We start from the raw sequence: 23,755 nt of genomic DNA, 5'->3' as shown, positions 1-23,755 counted from the left end.
TACATTAAAAAATCTACATATCAATTAATTGCCATTAAAATATTTTAAAATCCAGACATTTCATCAATCTATTATCACAAACTTAATTTCCCTGCAATTCATTAACAATTTCCATTACAGCTGCCACTCAAGCGAGTGCACACTGTACTTTGCTCTCACGCGACGGGCAACAGGTAGACACGTTTTACGCACACATGCACACTCGCACCCATGCGAATGGCATTTGTGTGGGTTTGCCTCTCCGCGCAGATAAAAATGAATATATTCACGCTGAAATTTTTAGAATAATACATTCTGTTCGTTCGAAATGATAAGCGACAGCAGGCGCAGCAACAGCAACAGAGGCCGAATGAGGTTATGTCGAATGCAACGTGCGAAACTAGGCCAAATCGTACTGCAACGTGCAAAAAATAGTAATCAATGCCAAATGGCACTGCGCATGACATTTGCACCCCATTGTGTGTGTGCGTGTGTCTCTGTACATCACTGTCAAGGGTCAATAACATGTCGGTTGGCCAAAAAAAAAAAAAAACTCCCAGCCGACCGGCGCGGCGTGACTCAGATGGCGGTAAACTCCCTTCCCCTCCCTCCACCAACCAACTTCGTACTCGCTCACACCCATCAGGTATGTAGATGCAGGCGGCTGGCGGCGTCTACCTACTCATAGCTGTAAATTCACCGAAAAAAGAATGACGCCCGTAAAAGTACAGACATGCTTTGATTTACAGTTGTATATGGTTTCCGTTTAATTCAGTACTTATGTTCCATTTTGTTTCGGTATTTCTCTCTTGATCGATTTTTGTTTTGAAACATAAACGAAAATGCACACAAAATTGCGTTGTTGCTATCAAAATATCATATTTTACCATGTTATCAAATTACAATAGTTGTTGTTTCAGATCTTATTTAGTTTTAGCTACTGTATTTTGGTTCCTTTCTCCCGGTTCGCATTTCGCTACAACCACAAATTTGCCTGCTCTGCTGCATTTAAACAATAAACATTGAAATGAAAATTCTAGAAAATTTAGTTGTACTCAATAAATCAAATAAAATCGCATCGTTCGGTACAGAGGGATTCGTCAGCAGTATAACATAAATTTAGGACTTTCAAAAATTGTAACTAATTATCGGATAATTTAAAGAGAAGGTATGCATGAGTATGTTCCTCTGGTTGGGGTGGGCGTGGGGCCGGTGTTGGTTACCCCATTCCTGTGTGTCTGCTGCAGCATGGGGCGTTGCTTCTTTGTGGCCGTGGCTATGGCCTGAGGTGGTCGTCTTCGGGGCTGCGCGCCAACCCGTGCAGAAACAACAGCTAGACACGCACACTCGGAGCTTAGCACTTCTCCTCCTCGAGGCCGTGCTTGAAGAACATGAGCACTGGAATGCTCTGGCCATCGATTTCGCGGTACTCAACAAGGGACACCATGCCGTCACAGTCCATGGACTCGCCGGTGAAGAACTGCAGCTCCTTGAAGCGGCCCAAGATGTCCTTCATGGCTTTGTTCATGTTGGTCTTGAAGACATCGACCTGGTCGGGCGAGTTCTCCTCCAGCTTGGCCAACACCTTCTTCATGTAATCCTTCAGGTAGAGGGTGTACGACTTCTTGTCGCCGAAAGCGAAGCATTCCACCAGACGATGGTTCAGCACCACATCGACACCGGACTCCACGGCGGTTTCCGTGCCCTCATCGACCTCCTCAGCAGATGCATTGGCACCATCGAGTTTAATTTCGTCGCCGCTACGGCTGATCAACTTGCCATACACCTCGTAGATAACGTCATCCACCAGCTTCATTTTGTAGGTGTCGGCGAACATCTCGTCCCCGGTGATGATATCCTTGTAGATTTTCATGGTTTTGCTGGTGTTGGACTGGCGAAAAGATGGCGTTCAAATTCCTTGCGAATCTGCTATTATACTGCACCGAACCGGGACCACACGGCGGGAACAAAACTTGCCACGCGCTATTTCGAAGAAAAAAGAATGTGCGAGGAAAAATGGCGGTTTAGTGGGACTGTTGCTCGGAAATATACCAAAATATACTATATCATTTTACAAAAATACCGCAAATATACCGAGTAGGGAAAAGGAACTTAACCCAAGTAACACCCCACTATTTATTAAGGTAAACAAATCGAGTAAGCTGTAGTTGCATCTTTCAGATTAATCCTCCCTCTTTAAATCCAAAAAGGTGATATTTTGCACTTCGCTAAAGTTCTTCGAGGCTTATAATATAATTTGTGTGTTTAAAACCTACCTGGCCGACAATGGCCTAAAGTTGGATTTTGTTGGTTGGAAATCATATTCCTCGATTTTGTTATTCTGTTTAATATTACTAGCAAGCTAAGACTCTCAGCAATGAGCATAGCATTTTATTCGATTGATGAATCAATTGTCCACAGGGCTGTTTAGTTTTCAGTACGTCCTATAATTGGATAATCTATATAAAATATATAGTTTGAGTAAGAACTGGGAAACAGTGCAATATACGCTCGGTTGACTCATTTTTGCGTTTCATACCATCTCGTTTTTAAAATACCAAAACTACCAAAAAAAGTAATTTGGCAGCCCCTTAGATTAGTGAAATTGGTAACATTCAGCTTCTGGTATACGGTCATACAACTCAAGAGAAAAACACTAAAATGTACGTAATTTTTCCATATTAATCCATTAAATCTAATTAAAACGTTTTCCTTAGGTATGCACTCTCCAGCACTCTTATTAGGTCGCCGGCCTTGCGCCAGGGCCTCAAGATGGCCGCTGCCAATCGCCAGGTATCGCTGAAAGTTGTCTCTGCGGGCTCCACCGTCAAGGAGGAGAATTACTTCGAGAAGAACGAACGCCTGGGACGCGAAATGTCCCCCCATTTGACCATTTATCAGCCACAGCTGACCTCCATGCTGTCGATCATGCATCGCGGCACTGGCATGGCTCTGAGTGTCGGTGTCTGGGCCCTGGGTATAGGCGCACTGATTTCGTCGCACGACATCAACCATTATGTGACCATGGTGGAGGGACTCCAATTGAGCGGCGCCACATTGACTGCGCTCAAGTTCATCATCGCCTATCCCGCGGGCTACCACACAGCGAACGGCATTCGCCATCTCTTCTGGGACACGGGCCGTTTCCTCAAGATCAAGGAAGTGTACACCACTGGTTATGCAATGGTCGCCACCTCTTTTGTGCTAACTGCCATACTGGCCCTCATCTAGATTAGATGCAGCTCCAGAAAATTTGGTGCGGGTGTGCAAGTAATATATTAGTGTGAAAATCCTGTTTTAATTCATTGAATGCATTGAATACATGTAAAGTATATTTATTATTGCCAGTCGGTTTTGTTTTGTGTTGCGTAACAGTGGCTGCCGTGGGGCTACGCGAACTGCGCAGCATTTGATAATTTCTCGCTGCTGCAATTTGGCCAAATAGCGTGTTGTTGTGTTGGCTTTAAACGGCTTTTTCTAGGGGCTCGAGTTAATAGGCATTTAATGCGCCCCCAACGACAGCTGTGGAGATTTCGATTGGTTATCGTTGATCGATTGCAAGCGTGTTTATCGGATTCAAAATGGACTGAGCAGAGGAAGGTTTGATCTACGTCATCCAATGGCGTTTAAAAAAGGTTTTTGTCGTAGAAAAGAAACAATTTCTTTCTTTCTGTCGCTGCTTTAGTTTGTTTCTATACAAAACAATACGCAGAGATCCTCTAGGGGTGCCTTTTTGGTATGATTTACCATAAAATAAAGTTAAAAGGCAACAAAATCGACATTTCAAATTATAAGCATAGCCAGAAAATATTAAAAGGAATAACGAAACCAATCTTCTCATTAATTTTAAAACATAAACTCCACTTTGCTTGACTTTCTTCCAACTTAAATGTATTTATTTATTGTGAATTTTGGATTATCTTTTGTAAAAAGCTGCAAACTGTCGGTGCAACGCTCGTGTACGAGTCATGAGGCTAAAATGTATCTAACAACTAATATCACAATCGATGTAATGTAATTGAAACTTCTCATCTGGTGAATTGCGGATGCTGAGGCTATTATTATTATTGGATGTTGCCATGTTTGCTGCTTTCCCCCTCGCTGTCGCTCGTCTTGTCCGCCTGATCACCAGAGGAGCCAGTGGTCGCTGGTGGGCCATCGAGCAGCTCAAAGTCACAGACCAAAGAGAAATGATCCGATGGATACTGATAGCTGGGCGTGCGATTTTTGCCAATCTCTTCGCCTGTCGGAAATTCCAGACAGTTTTTGATCTGCGAAAAGGAATGAATAAATGGGTTACAGAATTGTCTTTGCTTCCATCTGTTGAGCTCCCCACCTTGAGCTGTTCGGGCGTATAGAAGACATAGTCAATGGTGTGACACTCCTCGCCCTCCTCGCGTATCTTCCAGGTGGTGTAGGGCGGCTCACGCTTGATCGACTGCGAGACAAACTCATTGACATCCTCGCTGGGCTGCAGGATCTGCTCCCGCTCCAGCTTAACATCCGCATAGGCGCTGCCCAGCTTGAACAGATCGCAGCCAAGTATCGTGGCATAAATGGGCTCGATGGGCTCCGCATTGAAGTCCCCGCACAGCAGCAGCGGCGTCTCCCCAGCGAATTGTTTAACGAATCGCATCAGATCGCGTCCCTGCTCATTGCGCAGCTTGGCCAGCAGTGCCCCGTGGCGTGCCTTCAAATGGGTGGTGCAGACACAAAACTCCCGGCCGGAGGACTTCAACTGGAGTCGTGCCGCAATGGCCACCTGGTTGCTCTGCACACGCCACACCTCCAGGACACGCGTGTCGTAGCCCATCAACTGCAGCTTGTCGCGCTTGTAGAAGACGGCACAGCCATCGGGTCCGTTATTCTGCTCTATGTACAGACAGGGCGAGTCCGGCTTGGGGAAGAAGATGCCCGCATAGTTCTGGCTGCCCAGCACCGTCTGCAGGAACTTGAAGTGATCCACTTCCTGGAAAATCAGAACGTTAAAGCGCAACTGCTTGTGGCCAGGGTGGAGGAGGGTAAATGTACTTGCAGACAAATGACATCGGGCTGGTTCTGCAGTATCTCCTGGACAATCAGGTACTTGCGATGCTGCCAGTCCAAGGCCTCCTCGGGGCAGCGCACAAAGCCATCATTATGCTGGCCAAGAGCTACAAGAAAATCGATTAAAGATTAAGCTCTAAATAAATTAAATATGGCACTTACTCTGTGACAAAATATTCCACTGCAGCAAGCGAATATTCTGCGAACTGTCGCCCTCAATGGGTGCACTGCAAACTGCAAAATCAAGTCCAAAATTTAAACAAAAATCCATCAATATTTCAACTTAAAATCTTACCTCTTGAAACAGCGCTTAGATTGAGACAACGCAGTCCATCGGTGACATCCTCGTCCATGACGCGAGGCTTGAGGAAGCATCGGGATAGCAATGAAGGCTGCTGGTTGCCCGTGGATCCTGCCTTCATGACATGATGCAGCACGGCCGTGGTGCTCAGACCCTTGGGCACTTCCAGACCATCGTCCTGCGAGTCCACATTGTTGATCTTTGGCGCCGAATTGAATGAGCCCATTCTGTAAGAGATTTTTCGGGCATAAGTTGCGTTTCGAAGGGATTATTGTGGGATACAAAAAAGATGCTAAAAATTGGTGCAAGTTCCCTTTGAAAAAAAAAAAAACTTGCAGCAAAAACGAACAACAGCAACCAACAACGAACAAAGAACAACAACGAAGAGCTAAGAAATACTCACAACGCATCGGGTTTTCTGTATAGAATTTTTCGTAGTATTATGCTGAAAATGAATAGACTATGACTATGTCGACGACTCGTATAGAAGTTTGCCATATTTCCCTTGCTGCAAAAAGAATCGAGGTAGTGTGCGTGTGTGTGTGGGGAAATTGTTTGTTTGCATTAAATATTTTTTAAACAATTTTACAGAGTTTGGGGAAGTACAATTTAGGTAAAAATAAAGCCAGGCGAATGGCAAACAAATGAAAGCAAAATAAATAAATATTTGGCAAGCAGAAGGAATGAAATTAAGCAAAGCGGCTGGCAGGAAGGCGACAGGAAGGAGATCTTCGAGTGAAAGTCTGCGACGATTTCCGTATGAAAATTCTCCTAAAAAAACGGCACGGATACATACCATTTCGGAGGCAACTTTGAGCTAATAATTAGAAACACTTTCTTCGGAATTCTGCAATATGTTCACTTGGCTTTCTGCGTCTACAGAGTCTTTCCTATTTTTTTACACAAATTTCCACCACGAAAGGGACTTTATAGTTGGGTGCAAAACACTTCGAGAACCAAGCATCTAGACTCCCTACTCCTACCATAAAGTTCGACTCCAAAACTTCTCAACTCTTAGTCAAAACACGTCCAGCAGCTACCTTCTTCTACTAACTTACTCCCTACTCTAATCACACACCACAAATAGTTCAAGTCTCTAATGCACATTTAGGCGCACAGATCATTGGATATTTCTGGCTACAGCATTCATTCAATCGCAACTCGCAGCAATTAGCACTTTTGCTCTGGTTCCAAACTCAGTGAGAGAGCGACCGAGAGCGGCCTGCCTGAGTTGCTTCCCCAAATCGAGTGAGTTTCCCACCCACGCAAAAAAGTCGCACGCAAAAACGTCTGACAAAAAAAGAAACATCAAAAAAATGTCGCTCGGTCAATAGCTTCACAGCTGTTGGGGGGATCTGTGGGCCGGGGGGACACGCTTGATTCTGGTTCTGAAAAACCAGTTCGGCTTGGGAGGGATTCAAGAATCTCTCGCGCTCTCTCTCTGGGCTGGGGTATATGGCACTGGGTTTGGGTGTACGGGTTTCAGTTTGTCAACGCAATCAATCACAGCTGGAGCTGGGCAGGAGTTGCAGCCTGCTACAGGCTCTGTCGCTGTCTCTGTTCTGTGATCTCTCACCTGGTCAGCATCACTTTCTGCAGATAGGCCTTGCGATCGTTCTTGCAGGGCGCCTTATTGGCACGTTTCATGTGCATAGCTTGCTCCATTTGTAGACGGCACAGGACAGGGATATTTCCAAGTGAAGGACTTGCTTTGGTTTTCCAATTTTGGGGTACTGGGTAACGTGGGGGGGGCTTTCGTGGGACAGCCGAAATATTGATATGTGCTGGAGCGAGGTGCGCTTGCAAGCGACTTTGGCGAAACTGAATGCCAACTGAAGTGCGGCGTTTTATTAGAGAGATGATTGCCCCGCCGGGCTGGGCCGGCACAGAACGAAGAGAACGAAGATGCCGAGATACAACACAAACAGTGGGCAGTGACGCAGCAGCGGGGAGGGGAGAGGGTCGGTGGGTAGAGGCGACAACGCACAAACGAGTATTTCAGCTTGGCCGTGTGTATTGTGTATCTCTGCAAGACACAAAAACGCAGATCAATACATTCTGGGCGCTCACGTGTGTGCGCCGAGCCGTCCGCATGTTGAACAAAAGAAGAACAATTCTTGACAGGCTGCTAAATATTTATGGGCTGCACACAACAGAGGGAGGTAGGGGGGGGTCCACAGCTAATGAAAACAAAAGTGCTCCGCAATCTCTGGCTGAGATATGCACGAAATAGCATCCTTAGCTAATGTCCCGAGGCTGTTGTATGCCTAAACAGTAGCTCGAGTATTGAATATGCTAAACCAGCGGACAGGCAGACAGACAAATAAGAACAAATTGTTTATACAGCAACGCAGTTACATGGGTAATGAAGGGTGTCTGCCAGAGATATTCCATCTGCTGTGTGGATCCTCTAAAAGATATTCTACAAAGCATATTCTCTCCTCTGTTCATCCTGCAAAAGATCTTCCATCTTCTGCTCTGTATCCTAGTAATATTTTATAGTTAATCCATTACCTGGGTATGGGCACAGCCACACGTCTCGCATACGTCTTCGATCTGACAATCAAACGCGATGTTTTCATTAAAAACTCCATCTTTGATGTGTCTCTTTCTACCAACTTTACTTCACTTTCTCGTTGGCTTTTAGTTTGTTTTTTTTTTACTTTTTTTAGTCTCTCTTTTGGTTTTAGTTTCCTTTTTTTGTCTCTTAGTTTTTGGCTAAGTGCAACATTAGGATAGCTTGAAATGTTTTATATTTAATTGCAGTATGGCAATGTCAAAGAGACGCGGCCTCATCTGTGTTTCCTACAAGCAACAAAAAAGTAAGTTCAGTATTAATTTTGATGGGTTTTGATGGGCACTTTGCTGAAGAACCTTCCACTTGCATTGGTGCGCGCGGGCCACGAGCCGGCGAACATATTCGAAATGGTTTTAATCATTAGACCACGTGCCACAGATACTTGACGCATTTTTGATGTGTGTCTTATCAGCCACTCGAAGCGTGACCCAGAGACAGTTACAAAGTGCCAATTCAGCTGGCAGAATTTTACATTTAATTGATTAGGATTGAGTAGGTGCTTGAGCGATTTCTTTACAGAGTAAGTACCGAAGATTCGATCCATATAAATGGTTAAAGAAATTTGTTTAAAAAAGAAGTTGCCACCCCTTTTTAGTGACACCAAAAAGGTGACCCCGACGAGTGCTACAAATATAGAATTTCCCTCTAATTTCCAAGCAATTTCAAGGCTCCAAACGATGCCTATTTCGTGCCAAAACTGATCTAAATAAAGTAAAAATCAAAGAGCTATTTAAACCCCCTAAAACACACACAAAAAAGGAGGCACAAATGTGCTTCTAAAACCCAGCATAAATATGAAAAGATCCTCGAAAACTTTTGACATTTCTGCTGCCAATTAAAAGTGTTCAATTCAGTGAATAAATCCACAGATTAAATACACAATTATTATAATATTTACTGCCACATTTTCACCCGCCTTTCACTCAACTAAAAAGCACACAGCGACACACACCGAGCAACCAAGACCACCCTGATGATCATTTCGCACAAAATTGTGCAAGGTTAGTTTTTGATCTTGCTGCCGGTTGCTGCTGCTGTTGGCTGTTCGCTGAACACAAAAAAGAAACGGGGCTAAGTGGCTTGGCCGTTGGGGCCGGACAATGCCTAAGAACACTTGACGCAGAGCCCAGCCATGAACTTGATTTATCAGCAGACAGGCAGCTGCCCCCCAGGCAACAAGTTTCGGCAATCGAATCTCTCACCTTACAAGATACAAGAGCAAATCGCGAGGCGGCTCATAATCGACGGTAAACGACGATGACGGCGGCACCGTGTCTCCTCCAACGGCAGCAGCAGCAGCTGCAGCCTGTCTTCTCATGGAATTGGAGTTGGGGCCGGAGCTGGGGCTGGCAGTGGCCACACCCTGCATCTGCTCTTGCTGCTGCTGCTTGGTGGCATCCAGTTCGACATCCATTTCAAAATCAATTTCCAGTTTACGTGCGGCCAGACGCTGTCTCATTTGCACTGTGGAGGTCATTGCCGAGGTCTTGGCCAGTGCTTCCGCAATTTCGTATTGCTTGAGGAAATCCTGGCGCAGACGTTGACTCTCCGCACAGTTCTGGTGGCCACCCAGGGAGAGACCTTGCGGCTGACGGCACGCATCACCGCACAAACGCAGGCACATCTCATTGATGGCCGATGAGGAGCTCAATCCCAGGCCCAAGCAATTCAGACAGGGCTTGGAATCAGCGGAGCTGCCAGCCAGTTGGGGCTCCTGGCCATAGTGCGCTGGTGGTGGCGGTGGCTCCTCATCATTGGGAGTTGGTGGCTCATCCGAGACACGAAAGTAACGCGGTGGTTCATCATCATCCTCAGCACGCTGCTGCTGCTGCTGCAGTTCCTGTTGCAGATTGTTGCGCCTGCCTGTGCCATCATTCAAATTGAGATTCAAGAGCAGCGCCGTCACGGGCATGGCCTTGCCCAAGGCGGGCTGTCGCCGATGCCCATAATGCTCCTGTATGCAGTTTTTGTTATCCATTTTTCCTAGCACTCTTCGTCCATGGAACACTTTTTGCAATATTTAATATGCACTTTAAGAGGGAGAGAGACTGCACGACCGACTATCCGTTTAGAACATTCAACAATTATAAACGCGCGTGCGTTGCTTTTCCTTATTTATATCTTTGTCTCGGGCTCTAGCCCGGTGATCGAGGCAATCAAGTGGTTTCCCTCTCGCATCTCGTACACACTCTCATTAAAAGAGGCAGACAGTTGTCTGTCTCCCCTGCCAGTCATAGGTAAATGCTCTCGATTGCTGCTGATCGTTTCGCTCATTCGCTCATTCGCTCGCTCGTTGTTGCTCCCCTGGCTAAAGGCAAACCACATTTGATCACTTTCCAAAATGTCAAAAATTCACAATTAGCCGAAACGCAAACACACAAAAGATTTACTGTGATTTACTGCCCAAAAGTTATAGATCGCCTGGCACTTTCGTTGGCTATCCAATCGGATCCCCTCCTGCCCGTAAACTTGACCTGATGAATCAGCTGTTCGGCTGCCGTGTGCATCGCGTTGTATGTATGAAAACATAACATGAATTGCGCTGTTTTGTTCAATTAAAACAGAATATTCACTTGAACTTGTGGCTGGTTGGTAGAGGTTAAGGCAACGAGTGAAATAATTGCTGAATAACCGAGGGAGGAGCGAGAGATATCTTTGTATTTATGGGATAGGAAATAGCTCATTTAATTAAGCATTTAATGGGTATTTAATAAAGTATTTTAAGCAGGATTTACTTCCTAGAAGAGGGTGCTAAATCACTGCCATAAATTCCACCTTAATTTTCACAGTTCTCATCGCCAGTTCCTCCCCTAAATAACAACTTCCTTAAAGAGTGAAAAATAGTAGGCAGTTTGTAACTATAATTTAATTTCCCCAAACAGCAAAAATAACTGATAAATAATAAACAATTTCCAATTACAAAGGATTGATTAATCAACTGTCTGCCTGTCTGTCTGTCACACAGTAAGAGGGGAAAGCAAAGCAAACGACAACATCAAAACCTCCAATGCTTATTTGTAGCTAATAAATTATTATACAATTTCATGACTTTTGCCTGCCTGCTGCCTTTCATGATTTGCATTAATTCAAGAGCAAATTAATTGCATTTCATTTGGTGGCTAATAAACTAAAAACAAATCAAATGCAACAAAAACAAAACAAAGCAGAACAGAACAACTTTCATTCATTTCCGCAGTGGGTACATACAGATATGTATATTTATGTGTTCATTTAGAACCTATATAAAGGTATGAAAATATATCTAGTTATTGTCTAAGTTTCATTGAACGATTTTGTTTGATTATTTGGATCATCTCATGGCCCTTTCTGTTCAATCCTAACAGTCTTCTAGGTAGAATTTTAAGTAACTAAAGCGTTCTCTTTAAACTTCAGCCCTTTCACCTTTTTTCCACTTCAAGAGTTGCAAAATTTTCGATGCAGTTCAAGATACAATTTCTTTCTAAAGTCTGCCCACGAATTGTACTAGTATTATGGCTGAATGATCTTCTACATGAGCACTTTACATACATATGCATTGCATACTTGCAGGCGTGTAGAATGTAGAAATCATTTCAAATCTGCGTTGAAACCTTTTTGGGGAATGTCCATCACAAAAACGAACATAAATATTTAATAAATCTGCACAAATGTTCTTAACAAACATAAATTCACAAGAAAGTGCAGTGATCAAATGTTATAAAGAAATTTCCCATAGAAAGCTTAAAAAATAGCAAATCATTAATATGCCCAGTATTATATTTGATAATCCGGAGTATCCCTTACTCCCCCACTCCCATATTAGCTTCCCCTAAAATGCTTTTGCGTTTTTGCTTAGCTGATATTTGTTAATATATTTGTAATACCTTTATGAGCCGTTCAACGTGAAGTAATTCACGATTTTCCGCTAATTAAATATAATATATTTCCCCTTCCTTCCCATTTTTTGCTCTTCGTCTGTTTAAAGATTTGATATAAACGCTGTCTTTTATTTATTTTCTTTTTTGGCAATGCACTGCGGAAAGTCGTGTCGGAACAAACAAGAGCGGCGGCCGACATTGAGTTTTATTTATATATGGCTATATGTAGTACGTGAATGTGCGATCGGGTCTATAGCGAAACGTCCGTCAACTTGTGGGGGAACTTGTCCCATGAACTTGCACGCTAAACGCTAAACTTATGACAGTTCTAGGCCTCTGGGCAGGGCGTACGCGTGTGGCATATGGGCAATGGCAATATAAACTCTGTAACGGCATGGCATTACTTTGTTACTGACTGGGCCATCTGTTTCACCCACAGAGGTGACAGGGTCATCGATCAGGCGTCTGCCTACGGGCACTAGCTCTATATATCAATATTTAAGTCAAACAAAAAACGAAAAGGCAACAGAGACGCCTGGTGATGCGATAAGGCTTATCAGTGGATTTGCACTTATTGAATTTACTGAACGATTGAGAATGTTCGACTCTGCGATGACCTACAAATGTGAGGAGCAGTAGGAAGAAGGCAAGCTGATCTTTGGCAAGCTGTGCAGAGTTTTTGGGTTAAAGTTGTTGAAAAGCAGTTGGGGAGGTTGTTTTGATCCTTAAAGAGGTGTTTTATATGTCAAAAATTGCCTAAAAGAATACTTTCTGATGGAGGAATTACTCTCTTTGACACTTTAAGGGTTTGTTATTTATTGGCAATGAAAATCCGCTTTTCTGATACTCGAAGTTTCACCCAAAAGTCTTGCCTTGACTCTGCTTTCTTTGCTGTTTTTTAGATCATTGTTTGATACTTTTGCATTACTTGAAGCTACAACTTTTCAGATAACAGAGCATCTAAAGCTGCTTACCCATGCACTTTTCACAGCAGCTACTTTCCCTGACAACCAGCTGTAATAATAAATTGCTTACTAAGACTATTTGCACATTTAGGTACACAAATTCCATTTCTTTTGGCTAGCAACACAGAGATGGAGATTTGCTACAATTATTACTCCATTCTCGCAGAGAATAAAAATCTTTTCTATTCCTTAAGGAGCACAAATCAGTTTTCTACGGTATGGACACACTTTAAACGTTTTGCCTGTTGCTTAGTTTTTTTGATTAATTCGTTATACAACCGCATAGCGACAGATTGGGGCACACACACAATATACTACGTCCATATGTCTGTATTAATCGTAAATGTACATAAGTCTGTGCAGTATATGGCGTCGACTTTTGCTTGGAAATAACTGGTTCTGCTCCGGCCAAAGCTGATTCCAGCTGCCTCTCAATGGACTGGACTCGAAAATGTTTAATGTGGCGGGGTACATTCGTTCATTTCCGAATGGTTCGCGGGTTCGTGGTGGCATTTTTTTTGCAAGCGGTGCGGTTTCTTCAGCGTTTCAGCACAGGATGTGTTGTAATGGGAGTGGGGTTCTTGGTCCACAACTCACCATTTTGTTGCCCAATTCACTATGCATTCCCACACATGGTTAAGTAGTGAAGCGAAGTGTATCCAAAAAGCAGTCCAAACGGATCGAGCGGGAGAGAGAGTGCGAGAGTTTAAGTAGTTTTTCGGAAAAGCGAATATTTGAAATGGTTCTAATGCCTCCGACGAACTGCAAAGAACTAAACGCGATGGATGGTGCTTTGCGCCATTTATACCCTCGCCTCACACCCCCACAGAGAGAGAGAGAGCATCGTTACGCTGATAAGGATATTTATTGATAACACTGTGCTCTCTCTCCCCCTCTAACGCTCTCTGTTTGGGTGTCTGTCTGAATGAGGCGGTTGCACAACAATCATCGCTACACCCTCTCTCTCTCTCTCTCGCACTCTCTCTTCTTTTCTACCTCATTATCGTAATAAGTTCAATGGCTCACTCTCTCAGGGTCTGTAATGCTGCTGTAAATACGCGTACTAATACTAGTATATGTGTTTACAGTTCGTTTAGCATTTGATTTGGTTTCTAGGGGGCTTACTTGTAACGCGCTGTGTGACATTGATAGGGAATAAACGAGTGTAAACTTATAGCATGAAAGGGTAAGGCAGAGCACAAGGATTATAAATGTATCGTAGCAGAAAGGCTTTAAGAGTGTTCATAGATACTCTTGTAAATAAAATATATTGTGGTTTTTGCAGATAGAAAGTGTAGAACAAAGATGTGGAAAGTTTTCCCATTGTAATATTCAAATTTCTGCTACTGAAAACAATCAAAATCGTGCACATAAAGCTGCAAGAAATCTTAAATCATGAATGAATGGGTGGAAATTGAATTTGTTTCATTTTGAGATTAAATTAATTGCTTCACGATTGTGGGATTTTTGTGAAATTCATTAAAATTTGTGCTAAATTTCATAACAATTATTAGAATTCTAAGAAACTCAAGGTCACTTTCAAGGTCGATTTAGGTCTTTTCTAGCATAAAGTGCCCTCAAAAGTTTCAAAGTTCTCCGTGTGCGATGGACATCTGCCAGCTGATAGAAACAAAAATTTGAGCTATGATCATAAAACTCTATACTCCACCCATAGTTTTCCCCATTTTCTCCCACAATTTCCAACACAAATAATGATGAAATAATACACCTACTTAATCATCTCCGATTTATTTGCTTCATAAATCTCTCACTGATACATGCTCGATCCCACAACAAAGACAAATCTGTCACAAGTACCTACTCGAATGATTCATTACCCATTACTTTGTTGAATGTGAGTGGGTCAATCATGAGTGATTTGTAAATCGAAACTGATAACAATTTCTACAATGACGCGCTGATCGCTGTGTCTGCTGTGGTCTAGCGTCTTGTGTCTGGCTTGGATGTTGTACTATATCTTATCGGCTAAACAACAGCAGCAGAATTGCCACTTCTGAATAGTTCTCCGCATGTAACTCTTTCGCTCACATGTTGGCTATAAAATATTCTATGGGGGAATTTATTTTGCAAGGCTTTTTGATAAGCTCGCACTCTCTGGTGTTGTGGGAATGCAGAAAAAAGTGACGTTGCCTGGATGTATTTGGTTTTAATTAGTTTGGAGCGGTTGCATTTGCGTTGTTCTATGAGCGAATCCAGACTATTGTCAAGGTTATTGCTGATCGGTGGGTGGTGGCGGTGGGGGAATACAACTATTTAGCAGTCAGTATTTTTATGGCACCCAGGCACAGCACCAGCCCAGTGGTCTAGCCATTGAGATAAGATTATGTTGTTTTGAGTGGACCCCATGTCCACCACGGCCTTGTTGGGAGTGCTACGGTATAAAGTTCGCTCTCTATTTATCGTATATAATATATTATGGCACTTCAAATGGGTGGCTGCTCATCAGTATGTTTGTTAGGTCTGCTGCTGCTGCTGCTGTTTTGTTTACGAGTAATTTGATGCTGCCCTCGGAGGTCTTATCAAATTCGGCACTCACAACGTAAGCGTGCCGACCTGCCTGTAGGTATATAATATATAAAGAAATCATTTGCATGTGTTTATTTAAAGTATATTTATTTTTTTGGAATTTGTACTGTTTTCTTTTATATACCAGTCACTGCTTTGAGTGTTTTCTTATCATAAGCGGCATTTAGAGTGTGTGTTCAGCATGGATTATGCGACACACATTCGTACATTCACTTATGTATGTATGTATATGTATGCCATTCATCTGTACATCTGTTCTGGAACTGAGTCATTCCGGTTGTTTCGAGTTTTCGGTTGACGCCTGACTGAGCTGACGGCTTAAGTTTTTAAGTCGATTTTGGGGTAGGTTGGAATGAATAAATGGCTATAAATATTGAGTACTGAATAAGCTGACTTGTGGGTAAGGCAGCGCTGGGTATTGATACACAAGGATTACTTTAGGTAATTGCCTTAAGTGATCCAAAAAATAGTATTTTTCCATGTATTGCCATGTAGATTGTTAGAAGGATATGCAGTGGCAGGTTTTTTTTCCTCCCATAGTATGATTAATGGTCACGTGATAGCAAACACCCAAACATTCTTCCGGGTTAGCGTACACCCAAATATCTGCCCATTATCATCACTCAAGCTTCTGTCAATTATCATTATCCTCGAAACCAACTGAGATCTCTTTTATTGGGGAATTCCCAGCAATTGTGTTTAAATTATAGGTTCGGGTCGCTTGAACAAGGGCAACACCCCACTTTAATCAGAGGGGATCTTTTGTGCTTGTTGAAATTATGTACACAACGCCCTCAACGCACACACACATACATAAATGTTTATGCACGTAGGCACAATATTATACACAAAAGAACCGTTGTAGTGCGAGTAATTAAAAACACATTTTTTTTGTCAACCACACACTCATCCACACACACACACACATGTGTATATCCATAAAATAAGAGAAACAAACAGGCACTTGAGTAAATTACATGCAAGAAGACCCCAAAAACCAAACCCAAAGCCAACACCCCAAAACATATGGCACGGCCAAGCTGTGTTTGTATGAGGTGAGGCATGGTCTACTAAAGCATTAATTAATTAGTTTTAGAGAGAGATTGAGAGAGTGCCAAAACATAAGTAAAGGCAACACAAGATAGCCGGACAGACGACACACCTTTTTTCAATGCACCTTGTCTAGCCAATTTGCTAGCCGCCTCAAACCCAAACAAAAAACGTGCGAGGCGCTAATAAAGAGAGCGGAAACAAGCCGGGGAAGATGGAGAGGACAGAGAGAGAGAGAGAGAAAGAGTGAGTGTGGACGAATAAACTCTCGCCTCGCCCCCTCTCTACCTATGACTATCTCTTCCCCTGTCACTCACACTAATCAGCAGCTAAAGAGGCGCATTGGAGCAAAATATATTTGAAAGAAAGAAAACACATAATCAAAAACAAAGTAAAATGATACAAAAGAAAAAAAAAGCAACTGCAAGGGTACAAAGAAACAGCGCCAGACGGAAAAAGCTTAATAAATGCAGAGAGCTCACAAAGGAAATTTGATTTGTGAAAAGAAAAAAGCAAGAAAGCAACGAAACGGCAAACAAATGCGGCCCCACATTGCTGTTGTTGCAGTCCACTGTGGCTGCTGTTGTTGTTGTTGTTTTGTTTGCAGCAAGACTCTCCTTCTTCGCGCAGCGACTCACTGCTGTGCTTGTTGTTGTTGTTGTTTTAACAGTTTCAGACTTTATTGTTGTTTTGTCAATAAGTCGCAGATTTTTCCGTGTGGAGAGGGTTGCACAAAAAGGACAAGGGCACGGCACACCCCAAAAGAACAAAGGACAAACACGCCGCACATTATACTCCTATTAGATAATTATGGAAACTTACAACCATTTCTTGAAAAACTTGTAAAACGCCACCAGCAAGAAAACGAATGTGGAAATCAGCTTCATAGTTGCACTAAATAGATTTTGCGCGTTCGCGTCGCTTCGCTTTTGTTTATGTAAATTGTATTTATTGTTTTCCGTTTCGTTTGCACGTCTGCAAGTCAAAGTTTTTCAATCAAAGTTCACTTGTACATTGATTTAGAAAATATATTTTTTTTTGTAATTTGTTCCGGTTAATGTTTGCTGGACATAAAATGAACAAATTGCAGCCACAAGTCGTAGAAATTAAGCTAAAATTTCACTATCAATGTCATTTCCGCGTCCGCGGAACACGTTTTTCACTCTAGCGGGAACACACGAAAAAATGCTCGAGGAGATAACGCTTTCTGTGACGTATGGCGCCATGCGGGAAGAGAGCGACTAACTTTGTGAGATACAGAGAGCTCGAAGAGAGTGAGAGTGTAACGCTGTGAGTGCAAGGCAACAAAAAAGGAAAAGTAAACTGAGCCTTAGCGACTATCGAATGCTCTATGACAGGTGGAGGATGGGTGTAGGCAACCAAAACAAAAAATTGGAGGAATCTAAATATCCATACTTGCTGATTACTTTCAGAGGTCAATGCTACTTGGAAATTTGTCTGTAGAATTAAAATGTTTGTAAGTAACATATTTGTTTACATATTTTCTCATAACTTTTCTCATTAAACATCTCAAATAATAAATTGTTAATACTAGTCTGGTAAAATAGAGAAATTATTTATATAAGTAGGACCCACACTAATCACCTCATTAACATTTCTCGCCGTTAAACAGTTAAACTTCATTGGCAGTGTATGCCGTCACGTCCACTTGTTGTGAGCGGGGCAATAAACTTTTGTGTGGGCGTCCTCAAGAGAATTAACTAGCATAGCAACGCAAGGGAGCGCCAATAAAAAAAAGAGAGCAACCAACCAAAGAGACTCGACTCCCGAAGCTTTTATTGTGCTTAAAAGCTCCGTGGGTGTAGAGCTCGGCTAAACTGGGTGTAAATATAGGGAAAGGCAGATAAAAGCCAAGAAACAGATAAGTAACGTTCATCCATTTGAATGGTAATATGGAAGCAAGATTTTGACGAAAATTCGTAGGAAACTTGTTTAATTTTGTTACAAAACATCTTACAGCTAACTTATCTACGGTGACGCACCACTACAGCAATCAGCAGTTTGAGTTTCTAAAGTCGTAGGCAGGTCCAATTCGTATGGAAATATTAATGGGCTCATTCAAGCGCTCTTGCATGAGACTGCAACAACAAAAGAATCAGTTAAAAGCTGTCGTATATAGCGAGAACCCATAACAATTGGCTTATCAGTGCCATTAGTACGGGTGCATATCAGGTGGGCTATATACCAATTATTTCTTACCGTTTATCAGCCTCACTCTCCCACGGCCGATAGCCTTTGCGTTTGGACGACTTACTTAATCGCAGCGATCGGCGCAGCTCTTTCGGCAGCGGTTTGTTCGTCTCCCGCCTCAGAAACTGTCCAAATTTCTCGCATTTCTCCGTCAGACTGTGCCACACCATGAGGACCATACGCTTGTGCCGGGATGTGCCAGATCCAGGGCCGCCATGGATACCGCCGCAGTTGTGCAGCTCTGTGGTGGACACAATCCACGACGACATGTTGACAAAGACTGAGCGACAGACTGACAAAGGCGACAGCTGACCCACTCCAAATGGCAATTGATAAGCCAATCGGTTTCTTCTTTTATTTTTCATTAATTTCACGATGCGAGAGAGGGACCTAAATTAGTCAGAGCCTCCACACACAGACAAACTCAATCGTATTACCCAGAAAATAGTCCTGAAAATGCAATAAGTGAGAGAGGCAGGGAGTCCCTTTGCCCAGCGGCGGGCTGTGCCCTGTGCCCTTTTGCTACAGTTATGAATTTTTGGCCATAGGACAATTTCAATAAAAATCCAGCCAGAGCAGAGGGACACTCCCTCTGCAAGCGTAAAGGATATGGCCACTGACAGCATGTCCTCCTGCAACCAAATACAAATAGCTGCGTTTTTGCCATACGCTCTCCCATGTGGCCAACACCTAGGGACATTTTCCCCGCACCCGGCCCCGGCCCCGCACCAGCCACACATCAAAATTGCGGCTAGCAAGTCCCAGCACTGACCATTGGCCATTACCTCCTTTTTGGCCCTGGCCATGGGGGTATCAGCATCCAAAACAAAATTGCATGCGGTTCAACGCAGTTTGGGACACACACAGAGCAAGGCCAAGGGGTGGGGGGGTATTGGGGTTGGGGTCCGGTGTGGGTCTGATGTTCTGATGGTCAACTACATTGTTATAACGAAAATTCGTTTATTGCCATATTGTTGGATTTTGATTTTGTCTTCGAAAAACGAAACAGCACAAAATGGAGACCGAATTTTGCCATGGCCTGGGCCACAACTTTTGGATGCCTGCCTGTTGGTTGGCTGGCTTGCTGGCTGACTGACTGGCTATCGCACAGGACCCCGTAACGTGCAATTATCTGCAGCATTGCATTGTCATGAGAATTGTACACACAGGCAGGACATAGTGGGAGGTGGGCGCAACGCTCTGGCGGCGTCCTTAAAGTCATCTTCTTTAGTCGATGGCGACTCAATTGCGTAACAAGTGCCATGCCCATAAACAGAGGGTAAAAAGGAGTTCAGATGGGAGATGGCTGGAGCTGCGGGGCAGGAGGAAAGACGGGAAGCAGGAATAATGATGGGAATCTAGTGGAAATGAAGTCTCATCTAGGATTCTCATGCTCGCCTTACGATAAGTAATGAATATGCTTATGGCAAGGGGGCACTAAGAGCGGTTTAAAGCCTCATAACTTCTTTGGACGTTGATATGCAATGACTGCACCATGCGACACCAAGCCGAAGCCGTTTACGTGCGGATATCAGGCGAAACCGCAGCTCTGCTCCCGCCCAAAACGACCGAGGGGCGTTGCCGCATGACGCGCGATAAGCGTGCAAACAAAACGGTCGAAGGGGAGACAGATGTTAGATTAATATTCGAGGAAAAATATAAATATAGGAAGCTAAACTTGTTCTACAAAGTGGAATAAACAAATGAATACAATTTCTAGTGCATCCAAAAGAAATCTTAAAGTTTCTATGGCGAGTTTTTCTCCCCCAAACTGGCACTTAGCATGATGAGTTGCAGCTTCGCTCATAGCTATTGTCTTTGCATATCTTTCTTTGCCCACGAGCTGGTCTTACTGATAACAAATCAGTTTAGGCCAAAGCAGACGACAGACAGACAGTCTGCAGTTTTGCAGATGCTGAAGTTGGCTTCAGGCGGTGGGCACCTGTCTTGTAGCTGTATGTTTGTGTGCTGCAAAAGGAATTGCATTTTAAATTCCATATCAAATGCCATAAAATACCAAGCAGCTGTGGCTAAAATGTGGGCATCCTTTTTATGGACACAACAACAACAAAAATAAAGGAAGAAGCGAAATCCATAACTCTGAATATGTCCATTGGCTGCTGCTGTTGGCTGATGCTTTGATAGCAAAATTGAAATGCAATAAAAGTAAATAGCATATTTATTCGCATTCGCATTCGTATTCGTATATTTCTTGTATTCATTGGCATTTTCCCTTCTGCTGTGCACTGTATTTTGTGGGCTGCATTTTTATTAAATTTTCGATCAAATTCGGTTTGGCTTCTGCAGCTGCAATGATCCTTTGACCACCGCCTCGAACCCCATGCTCTGACCTTTTATTTTGTGCGTGTATTTTGGGCAATTTAAATATTTTGCATATTTCGTAGAGTAATATACTCGGCTGCTGTTTGCCGTGCTGCAAAATATGCAAATAAACTGTTGCATTTACTCGAAATCAATCAAGGACTGGGCCTGGCCATTGGGTCAGGCAATCGATACGACCATGTCCTGCTGTCCGTTCATCTAACTGCTCTGTGGGTGCCTGCACCTCCACCCCTGGGTCGCGTCGCTTTGGTTTACGCTTACATTTTCATGCATTTTCATTGATTTTCATTTGCTGGCAGAAGTAACTACCTACTGCAGTGGTCAATATTTAATCTCTCCGCCTGTCAATTCATTTTCTATTTCTATGTGCAAATATTTAACATGAAAATGCATGACAGGCGACTATATTTAACATTTACAGGCAGATTTTGTACATTCAAAAAAATGTGTGTAGGCGGAAATTAAATTATTTGTGAGCGAACAAGTTTTACCATGCAAAACTCTCTGACGATCAGCAGCTATCATAAATATACATACATAATAAAGGGATCTACACTGCTGCTTAATTTAGAATTTGCGTAACATATTTTCAAGCTTTTCTTCCAGTTTAAGTTGTCTTCCATCATCAATTCCGCATTCTCCTTTTGCCGTCCCCAACTAAAGAGACTTCTATGGGCTTTTTTTCGCTGCCTTTTCTGCCGCTCTTTCTGCTGCCGCTCTTTCTGCCGCTCTCTCTGCTGCTGCTGCTGCGCTGCTGCTGTCGCTGCTGCTTCTGCCTCTGCTTTGGCCTAGCATCGCATCGCATTAAGGTGGCTGGGGCTTTGGCTGTTGCGGGGAGGGTGGGTAGGCCCCAACTTCTGGCTGTGTCCTCGGCGACAGTCGGCGAGATAAATGTATGCCCAATGCTGCTGATGTGCATGCAAATCTACATTTTTGGACGATTGTCAAAGCCGAAAGCCGGGCTGGGCTGTGCTGTGGGTTCTGGCTGTTCTGTTGGTCCTCTGGTAGACAGATGTCAAGACATCAGACTCATTTCAATGTGTGTGTGCTTGTGGCTTAACATATGTGCCCCAAAATACACACACATGGAGCGGGGAGGCAACTACAAGAGCGCATTACAAGCACTAACAAAAAAATATAAAAAAAAAAGAGAAGAGAGAGAGTGGGAAAACAAATGAAAGTTTATGTTATAAAATGCCAAAGTGTGGTGGCACAATCTATTGGCAAAAGAGGCGACAGAATAACAACAACAACAACAGGAACAGGGGCAGAGATGGGTGCTAGAGATGCTCAGGGTGTGGGGAGCTAGAGATGGTCGGGGTGTGGGCATCTAGAGATGCTCGGGGTGTGGTCTGGGTTGTAGTTTGCAGTGTGGGCTATGGTGTCGGCTGGCGTTTGGGCTGGGGTTTTGGTGCAGGCATAAAATAGCGTATATAAGATAAAGGATATGTGTTACTGGGGCTCTCGTCTTCGCTCTCTCTCTCTCTCTCTGCCTTTGTAGCAAAAGTCAACATATGGCGTTAAAGATGCGAACGTGCAGCGAATCCTTGAAGTTTTTGCTCTCCCTGCCTAACTTTAATGGTTCTGCTCTCTCTCTATTTCTTTACCATCTTGTTGCAGCTTTAAGTTGCCCATGCAGCAACTGTACTTAAGGCAACTTCTCCCTTAAATTGTAATCAAACTTTAAAGGCGTTCAATGGGCATGCAGCTGTTTCCTCTTCACCCCCCAGAAACCGCAAACTGTCGTCCTACGCTCTATTTCGCCTGCCCCAAGGCCTGTCAAATCTTCAAACAACAAAACCCATCAGCCCGGCAGGAGCAGGCCTAAACACACGCGGAAAGGACACGCGAGGAAGTTGGAGTGAAAGGTGGGAGGGTCGGGGGCTGCCTGCCAGCGCTTCAAGAAAGTTTTCGCATTCGCCAACCCATACAATCGAGCGACCATTTGGCTTAAATATTTTATGCAAATTTTCAATGTAATAAAAATTCTGTTCTGCTCATGGCATCACACACAGAAAGAGAGAGAGAGAAATACACACATACAGCGGAGAGGCAAATAAAAATTGATGCCAATGCCGTTTGTCTTTTCATACATTTTTGCAGCAGCTCTGTGTGTGCTTTTGTTGTGGTACCCTTGGACAGGAAGGGTATAATGAGCTGTAGCAGTGGTTGATAGTGCAGCGAGAGAGGGAGTTAATTGAAGGGCATAAGGAGAGACTTGTTTGGATATGGCCATGGAATTGTATGACTCCATTTGATCGTACTTTTCTGTGCCAAATAATGTCTCTAATATTGTAGATTTTTGAGGTTATGCCTTGGCACAGATTCTTCTATGTGCTTTAGGCAATTTGAAAGGAGAATTTTCAAGATCAAAGTACAATATTTTATAGCTGACACATCAACAAGTCTTTGAGTGGGAAGTCTTAACGAGAAAATGATTTTCCGTGGAAAGATTATAATTCTAATAATTACTTTGGCAAATATTTGAAATGGCAGTTCTACTAAAATTTCCAGGGTACCCAAAGCTTCTACCCCCGCCAACAGCTTCCTCGCTCCTTTTCTTGTTTCTTTTTGCTGGCATTCCCGCTCCATCTCTGTGTGTGTGTGGGAGATGAGGCGGGGGCTGTGTGTGTATGTGCAATGATTTTCAATATGTCGCAACTCTCGGCCCAAAAACTTTTGCGCTATCTGTGGGCTGTGGGCCACACCACCCCCCATTCCAGCGCAGCCATCAACCCATGCCCGCCTCGGACTTGCTTGAAACAAATGCCGAGTTAATGCTTTGGCATACGTCGCCGATGCCGATGCCGACATCGCCAGCGCCATTGCCAGAGAGCCATTGCCGATGTCGACAATGAATGCCGCATGGACATGACCT

General features: G+C 43.5%; 4 protein-coding genes across 10 annotated transcripts; 1 reads left to right on the top strand and 3 right to left on the bottom strand.

Annotated features, from left to right (window-relative positions):
- Positions 1–833: 833 nt before the first annotated feature.
- Positions 834–1,985, bottom strand: LOC117899601 (translationally-controlled tumor protein homolog). Its single transcript, XM_034809724.1, has one exon. The coding sequence runs from the start codon at positions 1,850–1,852 to the stop codon at positions 1,334–1,336; it is 519 nt and encodes a 172-aa protein (XP_034665615.1). The 5' UTR covers positions 1,853–1,985; the 3' UTR covers positions 834–1,333.
- A 506-nt stretch (positions 1,986–2,491) lies between these two features.
- LOC117899602 (succinate dehydrogenase cytochrome b560 subunit, mitochondrial) lies at positions 2,492–3,308 on the top strand. Its single transcript, XM_034809725.1, has 2 exons — positions 2,492–2,642; positions 2,697–3,308. Coding segments are annotated over exons 1-2 (516 nt in total). The 5' UTR covers positions 2,492–2,640; the 3' UTR covers positions 3,211–3,308.
- Positions 3,309–3,848: 540 nt separating this feature from the next.
- Positions 3,849–17,496, bottom strand: LOC117899599 (nocturnin). Of its 7 annotated transcripts, XM_034809716.1 has the most exons (8): positions 13,324–13,494; positions 7,841–8,131; positions 5,730–5,834; positions 5,321–5,553; positions 5,188–5,259; positions 5,011–5,132; positions 4,316–4,948; positions 3,849–4,250 (listed from the first exon to the last, which is right to left on the bottom strand). In XM_034809716.1, the coding sequence occupies exons 2-8, from the start codon at positions 7,918–7,920 to the stop codon at positions 4,044–4,046; spliced, it is 1,452 nt and encodes a 483-aa protein (XP_034665607.1). In that variant the 5' UTR covers positions 7,921–8,131; positions 13,324–13,494; the 3' UTR covers positions 3,849–4,043. The 7 variants fall into 7 exon arrangements, with proteins under 7 accessions (XP_034665607.1, XP_034665608.1, XP_034665611.1 ...); XM_034809717.1 differs by lacking the exons at positions 7,841–8,131; positions 13,324–13,494 and adding an exon at positions 17,146–17,496; XM_034809720.1 differs by lacking the exon at positions 5,730–5,834 and having other exon boundaries at positions 13,324–13,492.
- An 800-nt stretch (positions 17,497–18,296) lies between these two features.
- On the bottom strand, positions 18,297–18,816 carry LOC117899603. The gene is made up of 2 exons (XM_034809726.1): positions 18,544–18,816; positions 18,297–18,422 (listed from the first exon to the last, which is right to left on the bottom strand). The coding sequence occupies exons 1-2, from the start codon at positions 18,801–18,803 to the stop codon at positions 18,338–18,340; spliced, it is 345 nt and encodes a 114-aa protein (XP_034665617.1). The 5' UTR covers positions 18,804–18,816; the 3' UTR covers positions 18,297–18,337.
- Positions 18,817–23,755: the final 4,939 nt, after the last annotated feature.

The sequence above is a fragment of the Drosophila subobscura genome, chromosome O (genome assembly GCF_008121235.1).
Source record: "Drosophila subobscura isolate 14011-0131.10 chromosome O, UCBerk_Dsub_1.0, whole genome shotgun sequence".
Taxonomy (NCBI): Eukaryota; Metazoa; Arthropoda; class Insecta; order Diptera; family Drosophilidae; genus Drosophila; species Drosophila subobscura.
The sequence above is the reverse complement of the archived record's forward strand: the minus strand, read 5'-3'. Positions and strand labels throughout refer to the sequence as shown.

What these genes read in the sequence shown, in the direction of transcription:
- LOC117899601 (XM_034809724.1), bottom strand. Translation starts at nt 1,852, where the DNA reads ATGAAAATCTACAAGGATATCATCACCGGGGACGAGATGTTCGCCGAC.
- LOC117899599 (XM_034809715.1), bottom strand. Translation starts at nt 9,882, where the DNA reads ATGGATAACAAAAACTGCATACAGGAGCATTATGGGCATCGGCGACAG. An exon ending in CCGATGTCATTTGTCTGCAA is followed by an intron (nt 4,949 to 5,010) that starts GTACATTTACCC and finishes CTGATTTTCCAG; the next exon opens with GAAGTGGATCACTTCAAGTT. An exon ending in ATACGCCCGAACAGCTCAAG is followed by an intron (nt 4,251 to 4,315) that starts GTGGGGAGCTCA and finishes TCCTTTTCGCAG; the next exon opens with ATCAAAAACTGTCTGGAATT.
- LOC117899603 (XM_034809726.1), bottom strand. Translation starts at nt 18,803, where the DNA reads ATGTCGTCGTGGATTGTGTCCACCACAGAGCTGCACAACTGCGGCGGT. An exon ending in GAGAGTGAGGCTGATAAACG is followed by an intron (nt 18,423 to 18,543) that starts GTAAGAAATAAT and finishes TTGTTGTTGCAG; the next exon opens with TCTCATGCAAGAGCGCTTGA.